The sequence below is a fragment of the Belonocnema kinseyi genome, chromosome 1 (assembly GCF_010883055.1).
Source record: "Belonocnema kinseyi isolate 2016_QV_RU_SX_M_011 chromosome 1, B_treatae_v1, whole genome shotgun sequence".
Lineage (NCBI taxonomy): Eukaryota > Metazoa > Arthropoda > Insecta > Hymenoptera > Cynipidae > Belonocnema > Belonocnema kinseyi.
The window spans coordinates 132,272,113-132,281,402 of NC_046657.1; the positions used below are offsets into that span (position 1 = coordinate 132,272,113).

A 9,290-nucleotide genomic window follows, 5' to 3' on the forward strand; every position below is an offset into this window, starting at 1 on the left:
ACCGTTCCAGCAAAGATGATTGACGAATCCTTGCTTAGAAAACTGTGGTTTACCACCAGAAGAAAAAATTTCTCATAATCTCTCTTCAAATCTCCATAATTTTACAATTCGAAAACTTCTTCAACTTCTGGCCGAAACTCTTCGTTTTTTGTCTTCAAATATTGTAAGCTGGCGAAATAATAAGAACATGGAAACGAGGATGTAGCTGTTTGCTGCCAATTAATCATGTACAGAACTTTCAAATCAGATGAAAACTGAACGATCTGTTGATTTTGTTGTCGCAGGAAATATGGATAAAAAAATTTTGAAGAAGTCCTGCCCACCATCTGCCATTATTTTTATAACAAAATAACCAACAAAATTTCTATTCTTCAAAACTGCATCAACGAGCTCTTCAGCATTAGCCCAAACAATAGGTCTCTCTCTTGCATAGCATTCTTAACCTCAAACTGTATAATATCCAACTTGTACACTCCTTCTAACGATTGCGATTTGTCTTTCTTATGATTTTCATAAAGACTTGTTACATATTTTCTGCCAGCAGAATGTCTGATAAATGAAGATAATTTTCTCATGTGATTAGCAGAAAGATCAGTATTAACTCGAAAGTTGTCCAACTTTTCTAAAGAAAAAGAAGTCTCTTCTTTAATTTCCTTAACCGCCAACGTCCTTTTTCGTCCTCGAGTGCTCAACACAATATCATGTTTTGATTTTTCAATTTCTAATTTATGTTTGATGATTTTTGCAGCTATAAACTCTTTCTGTTCTTTCAATCTATCCAATAGACTTGTCAAATTCTTACGCGCTATATGCTCACACTTTTCACAAACATGCATCTTACCTCGTCCAATTTGTTTTAAGCATTTTGATACAATTCTATAACATTAATACACTGTGCATCAGTCTTATTTTTTGATATTTTCATCTTTGTATGACCCTTTTCTCTACCAGTCACACATATTAAACAGTCGCAGCCAAGATAATTAGAATCAACGTTTAATTGATTGGACCTTGTGGTTCTTGTTAGCGAAATATTTTCGTATTTTGGAAGCTGTGGAAGAGGCCTCTTTTTATTATTGTTATCGTGTTCAGAGAGAGAGAGAGAGAGAGAGAGAGTGAATCGACACGCAGTACAAATGCGGAGTGGGAATCTGTCATCTGTAAAGTTATATGTTTTATTGATTGAATCCTTGATCATTTTTTCGAGGCGCTTTGTTATCTTAAAGGGATCCAATTTATTCTTGCCAGTTACAATTTTTCTTCCACAAGGACCACATGCCTTCTTCCTGTGCTCCGCGTGATTGCTCTTATGATCTTGTTTCGTTGTCACGATATGATTTTTTGGAATAATAATGAAAATTACACTCACAAAATATAAATAACTTGGTTCCACATCTTCATGCGTCATACTGTATGCTTTAAATAGATATAATCCAATTAACTGAGTCTATGATTTATATGCAAATCGAAATTTTTTCGGATTTCGATTCGATTTTTTTTAGCAGCTCAAGACGTGAGAAATCTTTGAAAAACTGATTTTTAACGATTTTCGTGAAGAATTATCATAAAGGGTCCACGTTTAGACGCTCTATCTCGGTGGCTATTGAACATTTTGATTGTGTAAGAGCTCATTTTGAAAGAAATTAAGTTATCTACAAACACCGATAATCATCTTATGGATAAAATACATTCCTGAGCAGGTAGTAAAATTTTTTACAAATTATGTGAAAAATACTTTAATGATGAGATACACCCTTTAAAAGATATTCCCGAAAATCGGTTTTCGGTATTTATGGCCTACTGGAATGCGCTCTATCTCCGTAACTAGTGAATATTTTTTGAAGTTCTAGGGTGGTTCAAAAGAAAATTTAATTCTCTACAAATCATATAACAGCCACTTTTTGGTAAAATACATCTTTGAGGAGATATTTTCGAAATACCGATTATTGGTACTTTTGACTGAACAAAAAAGTGATTTTCTCGCGAAAAGGATCTATTCAGATTTTGTCTCAACGATTTTCGAGCACTCCTACGTATCCCCGAAAAGCATGCCACATTTACTTTTCTAATGTGTTTCAAGCAGACCTCTAGAGAAAAAGGTTCTCTAAGTACTTAAAGCTGTTGCTCTTGGTGGTTCGGAACCCACCTTAAACTTTAGTTCCCGCCTCCCCTCCCATCAGGAAGTAAGTGTTTGGGGTGTGTGTAAAGGAATAGAGAAGAAGGTACGAGAAAAATGTAAACCCTCTTAGTGGACACATTAGAAGCTTCCATTCCACAAACACGAACACACAGATTTTCGGTAGTCTTCTTCACTCTCCTTCAGTTTCAGCTTGCACTGCTGGACGGGATGGTGAGGTGGTTTTAGAGGAGAAGCGCTGACTCGTATTATCGACTTCGAATTTTGAATCGATTAGTATTCCCAATAGTGATCCAAAAACACCTGCGCATGATTGACCTTAACGGCGCTCATTGGCCCTAGTTCGCGTCCTACAAATAAAGCCGCGCACTAAAGCCAGTCAACTATACTGTAATCCATACATGCGCAGATAAGGGTGACTCAATCAACATCACTAATTTCAAATGCACTACTATACCTAGGCACATACTGCTCTAGGAGCGGAATCGTTACAATCGAATATCGTTACGAGAGAATCGTTACAATTGAATCGACTATAGCGTTTCGAAATTTATTAATACGAACTATACTTGTATTAAAGCAACTTTTATATTAGTTTAGAATTTTTATAACGTGTTCTGTTCTCAACTGTTTCTGTACTGTTTGTGAATTATTGTTTTTTATCAATGAAAGAAGATAAAGATGTGAAAGTGTATTAAAGAGTTCATAAATTAAAACTATTTCAAACTCTGAAACAAAAGTTGATTTAAAGGCGGTCATTTTGACGATTCTGTGACTTTGAAAGACTAGGGGTGGTTTTAAATATTTTTTTCTGGCGTCACTTACCCCACTATTCCACTGAAAAAACTTGCTTTATGTAAAAGATTTGTTTAGCGAAAAATGTAGATTGACGTTGATAAACGTAGTATAATAGGAAGTGATAAAGAAGAGCCGATTCAAAAATGTAGACGTGAACTTAGATTGGCAAAAAGATAGAATTCAATACATTTTATGTATCTCTTTTTATCATAAAGACTCCAAATTATTGACAACAGTTGGATCTCTATTTTTGTACATCCCAAGTCGATGATCATACGCTAACAAACTGAACCTCCCCAGCAGGTATCCGTTGTTCATCAACAGGTTAAAATTACAAACCTAAAAAAATATTCATATAATGTTGCAATGTGCGGTTTGAAAATCAGATATTTAGAATATACATGTTTTTGAAATTCCTCTTTTATATATATATATATATATATATCTGGCCTCAAAAAGTTTTAGATTTGCCAGGCAAACTGAGAATGTCAGGTAGGTAAGGCACAAAATCAAATTTTACAGGAGAAAAAATCCAATAAAAACTTTGAAAATGATTTTTTAGTATAAAAACAAATTACTCAAAACAAAGTATAAGTTTAGTCCTCATTATCATTTCTTTTAGTAAGAGAAAGAAAAAACAACATCTATTAATTTAAAATTATTTTTAAACGGAAATTAGTCGAAAGTTTCAATTGGATGTTTACATTTTTTAACGACTAGAACTATCGAATTAAAACGTTTAATTGTTAACGTTATAATCTGTAAATAGTTTCTTTTTGAACTGATTCAGAATCGTATTGTAAAATGAATTTCTCTGTTTTTCTTGGTATGGAATATTCGGCGTCCAGCGGACATCTCGTTTTAAATTTATAAGCTTTAGGATTAAAAAATTCAAAATTCAAAAAGGTCAAAAAGTACATTATTTTCAATCAAACCAATACTAAACCAATGGTTTTGTTTCTTTCTGTTGGCTCAAAACCAAACATTCTAAAGATAAACAATAAACATCAGAGTGAACTAACGGAACATGACGCAGTTATCTAGTTAGCCCTCCCCTTTCAGCCTCGCGGCTGTTCTCTTTTAAAACTGTATGTAGTTAGATTTGAAAAAGAACTAAGTTGCGATAAAACTTTCTGTATTTGTACGAGGTGTGTTCAAAAAGTAAGGTGACTTTTCAATTTTCGCGGGCTACATACATCAAGTTTTAAATTTTTTGTTTTGTTGTGTTGGTACACTCGTCACGATCATATGTTCACAGTTTTGATTATATAGCTCGTGTTGTTTTTCTGGCAGAGGCGTAAAAGGCACTGATCCCAGATCTGAAACGAGATGTGGTCCAATACTATGACAGGGCTATGTCCGTGTGAATATAGTAGGAGACGCTGTAAATGACTGAGTTGCGCGCGCAACCCATTTCTCCTCTTCTGAATTTCAAAACTCGAAGGTGCACGATTGCCGGTCGGAGCACTTCGGTGATTCTATTTATATCGGTTGGATTATAACTATAAATATTTTTTGGTTGTAAGTCGTTCTGTTTTAAATGCAACTATATTGTTAAAAATTAAAACCATAATTTTTGGGTGGAAATACTCTTTTTGTTTTTAAAATTAAATAATTTCGTTGAAAGTTCATGTATTTTGTTGGAAATTGACCTTGTTTAGTAGAAATTTAATCTTTTTGGTTGAAAATGTATCATTTTTGGTCAAAAATCCAATTGTTTGGTTAAAATATCAACTGTACATCTCCTTGGGTTTAAAATTCGATTATTTCACTAACAGTTGAACTACTTTGTAAAAAAATACGTTTTTTAACAAGGTTTTTTAATTGTGGTTCAAAATTTAACAATTTGGTTGAAAGTTTAACTCTTTCATTGAAAACTCATATTTTTCGCTTAAAAAATTTCGACCAAAAATGGAATAGTACAATTTCCAGATAAAAACTGTGCTAAAAAATTGAATTGAACAAGAAAAAAAAATTTCAACAAAATTGTTAAATTTTCAAGGGAAAAGGTAAATTTTTGACCAAGAAGATTAATGTTCTATAAAAAAAAAACGATTTTCCAACTTAACCAATATATACGATTAATTTTTAATCAATCATATAATAGTTACATTTTCAGATAAAGATAAATAATTTTTAACAAAAAAAAATTAATTTTAAACAAAGCTGTTAAATTTTCAACCAATCAGATGAATTTTCGACCAAGAAAATTGATGATCTACAAAAAAAAGACAAATCTTAAACAAAATACATAAGTTTTTAAAGAAATGATTTAATTTTAAAGTAAAAAAGACGAATTATCTACAAAAAGTTCAATTTTTTAAGCGAAAAATATGAGTTTTTAATGAAAGAGTTAAACTTTCAACCTAATAGTTAAATTTTGAATCACAATTAAAAAACCTTGTTAAAAAACGTATTTTTTTTTTACAAAGTAGTTCAACTGTTAGTGAAATAATAGAATTTTAAACCCAAGGAGATGTACAGTAGATATTTTAACCAAACAATTGTATTTTTGACCAAAAATGATACATTTTCAACCAAAAAGATTAAATTTCTACTAAACAAGGTCAATTTCCAACAAAATACATGAACTTTCAACGAAATTATTTAATTTTAAAAACAAAAAGAATATTTCCACCCAAAAATTATGGGTTTAGTTTTTAACAATATAGTTGCATTTAAAACAGAACGACTTATAACCAAAAAATATTTATAGTTGATAATTCAACCGAAAAATGTAATTTTTAATCAAAAAGTATAAATTTTCCATAAAAAAATTTTATTTCTACAAAGAAAGACGACCTTTTAACAAAACACATGATTTCTTAACCAAAAATGGTATTGATTAATTGTCAGTTTCAAAAATATATTTTCAACGGAAGAGATTAACCTTCAAATAAAAAAAATAAAAATTTTAAAAAAGTAGTTGAACTTTTGATAGAAAAGAGGACTTTTTTTACAAAATAATTACATTTTCAACAAAATAATTAATTTTTCAATCAAATAATTGAATTTTTATCCAAACGAGATGAATTCCAAAATCGCCAATTTTTTTAATTTCTTTCAAATGCGGATTAAGATATAAATAAGACTATTATAATATAACATAATTATAATATTATCATTATTAATATACGTATATATTTATATATAATAGTATTAATATTTATATAATATATATTTTGTACATGAAATAACATAACCTAAAAATATACGCATATCAAGAGGCGCGCGATCTATTCAAATCATGAGAATCGTCAGCATCGAAATCTGGAAATATTAAAATTCCAATCTCCTGAATTTATTTCAAAGCAGTAGCAGATAGATATATAAATAGAATCGCCGAAGTGCTCCGACCGGCAATCGTGCACCTTCGAGTTTTCAAATTCAGAAGAGGAGAAAGGGGTTGCGCGCGCAACTCAGTCATTTACAGCGTCTCCTACTATATTCACACGGACATAGCCCTGTCATAGTATTGGACCACATCTCGTTTCAGATCTGGGATCAGTGCCTTTTACGCCTCTGCCAGAAAAACAACACGAGCTATATAATCAAAACTGTGAACATATGATCGTGACGAATGTACCAACACAACAAAACAAAAAATTTAAAACTTGAATGTATGTAGCCCGCGAAAATTGAAGTCACCTTACTTTTTGAACACACCTCGTACAAATACAGAAAGTTTTATCGCAACTTAGTTCTTTTTCAAATCTAACTACATACAGTTTTAAAAGAGTGCAGCCGCGAGGCTGAAAGGGGAGGGCTAACTAGATAACTGCGTCATGTTCCGTTAGTTCACTCTGATGTTTATTGTTTACCTTTAGAATGTTTGGTTTTGAGCCAACAGAAAGAAACAAAACCATTGGTTTAAGATTGGTTTGATTGAAAATAATGTACTTTTTGACCTTTTTGAATTTTGAATTTTTTAATCCTAAAGCTTATAAATTTAAAACGAGATGTCCGCTGGACGCCGAATATTCCATACCAAGAAAAACAGGGAAATTCATTTTACAATACGATTCTGAATCAGTTCAAAAAGAAACCACATCTCGTTTCAGATCTTGGATCACTGGTAAAAGGTTAGAAGGGTTTGGTAGGAATGAAAAATACTTGGCAAATAAGATACTTCTTGCAGCAAAAAGTCCTGTTTTTAAATGTATGTTTTCTCACAATATGAAGGAGAGCGCTTCCGGAATGGTTGAAGTAGAAGACATGGAACCGGAAGTATTTTATCAAATGCTAAGATTTATTTAGACGAACAAAGTTGAAGATAATGCAAAAACGGATGATTTTATTTAAAAACTGTTGATTGCAGCCGATAGATATGAGATTACTGATTTGAAAAGAGAATGTGAGATTATTCTTATGAAGAATATGACTGCAGATAATGTCGTCAGTACTCTCAAATTTGCTTATAAGTTCAATGCCGAAAGATTGAAGAACGAATGCCTTGAATACGTTTTAGATCATTTCTATTTGGGACAGGATTTAGGTCCTCCGCACGGTTTTTTCGCTCCACTTGGAGCTTCAGAAGCATTTTATCCGCGTTTTGCTCTTCAGGCAGCTTTAGCAGATTCCGGTCGGCATTTGCTTCTCGATTTACTAAGAATGATTACTGTGAATTACAAGCCTTTGTAACATGAAGTTTTTTAAATATTGTCATTCATAGGATGGCCACTGGACCAGGAAAACCGGGAAATAGCAGTGGATTTATTTTTTATATCGGGAATTTTACATATTTATAGAACAAATTGACAAACTTTCATTTCAACCGTTTTTAAAATAATTAGTTAAATGGTTGTCTTCTTTTAATTATAATATCATTCTTTTTAGAATGCGTAATTCGAAAATCTTTCACTTTACCAATTTTCCCATTCAGATTTTTATTTTTTAAGCCTAAATTTTAATTAAAAGCATTTTAATTTTCTGTTTAAAGACTTTAACAATTAAAAATTAGAAGCGTTCAAAATCCAAGATTTTTGATAAGCACTTTTAGTTGATCAACCGTGAATATAAATAATTTAATTATTTTTAAAATTGAATTGTATTTTAAGATCTAAAAAGTGAATAATAATTTATTTTACAAGACGATTCGGAATCAGTTCACAATTTTACAATTTTAAAATTAAAAATTCAACTGCTTTGATTTGAAAGTCTTATTTGTTAAAAAAAATGTAAACAGCCGATTAAAAATGTATAAACTATTTTCAATTTTAAAATAACTTCAAAATAATATGTTCATAATTTTGTTATAAATTTATTTTGCTAAACTTTTGATGAAATTTCAAGTATTTTTTCAGTCAAAAATATTCTATTTTTAAACAATTCAGATGAATTTTCAAATAAAAATATGGAATATTCAATTGGAATAAGTTAGGTTGGCAGTTAAAAAATTACTTTCCAAAAATAGTTAAATTTTCAAAAAAGTGATGAATTTTCAACTAAAATGATAAATAAAGCTATTTCTGCAAAGAAAAAGTTAATTTTCTGCAAAGAAAATCGATTTTTAACCAAATGTGTGGATTTTAAATGAAATATGTGAATTTTCGAATAAAAAGAAAAAATTTTCATCCAAATTGTTGAATTTTGAATAGGAAAGGATCCAAAAAATGAACATTGAAATTTTTAGTTGAAGCAATTAATTTTCAATCAAACAATTAAAATAATGAATCTCCAGCTAGCTGCAAATATAGCTGAATTTTATACCAAAAAGATGAATTTTCAACCATAAGGATTGATTTTCTACAAAAAAATAAAATTTCTTAGAAAGTAAATAAATTTCCAAACAACTAGTTTAATTTCTATATAAAAGATAGCAATTTCCAAGCAAGTAGTTGAATTTTCATCAAAAAATATACATTTTCAACCAAAAATAGAATGGTTAGATTTTCTTTTAAAAATCGCATTCTTCATCAAAAAAAGATAAAACAGATTTTCTAGGAAATAATTAAATTTTCTACTGGAATGGTTCAATTGTAGCTCCAAAAATTTATTAACAAATTAGTTACATTCTCATCGCTACTTTTACTCTAGAAATTCAAACTTGAAATCAAGTGATTTTTTTTTAATTGAGAAAATGATTGTTTCTGCATATTTAAATATCACAGAGAAAAAAATTGGAAAAGGTTTTTCTTATAATGCAAAATAATAAATAAAATTCATTAACAAATTATGATTTAAGGGCATGTGACACAGCTAAATACCTATTTTACCGACCACAGTTTTTCAGTTCACTGAATGTTTTTTTGAGCCTAAGAACTTTTTTTGTAAGTAAAATATCGAGCTGAAACTTCGGGAAATGTATTAGAGTGCAATAAAGTACGTTTAGGTACTGCATTTTGGTAGAAACTTC

General features: G+C 30.4%; 1 protein-coding gene across 1 annotated transcript in view; it reads right to left on the bottom strand.

Annotated features, from left to right (window-relative positions):
* Nucleotides 1–7,459: 7,459 nt before the first annotated feature.
* The window catches only part of LOC117182701 (tRNA N(3)-methylcytidine methyltransferase METTL2), a 30,789-nt gene continuing 28,958 nt past the window's right edge, over nt 7,460–9,290 (bottom strand). The window contains exon 6 of the mRNA XM_033375808.1: nt 7,460–7,553. Coding sequence (XP_033231699.1) covers nt 7,495–7,553 — 59 coding nt within the window. The 3' untranslated portion in view covers nt 7,460–7,494. The remainder of the gene's footprint in view (nt 7,554–9,290) is intronic.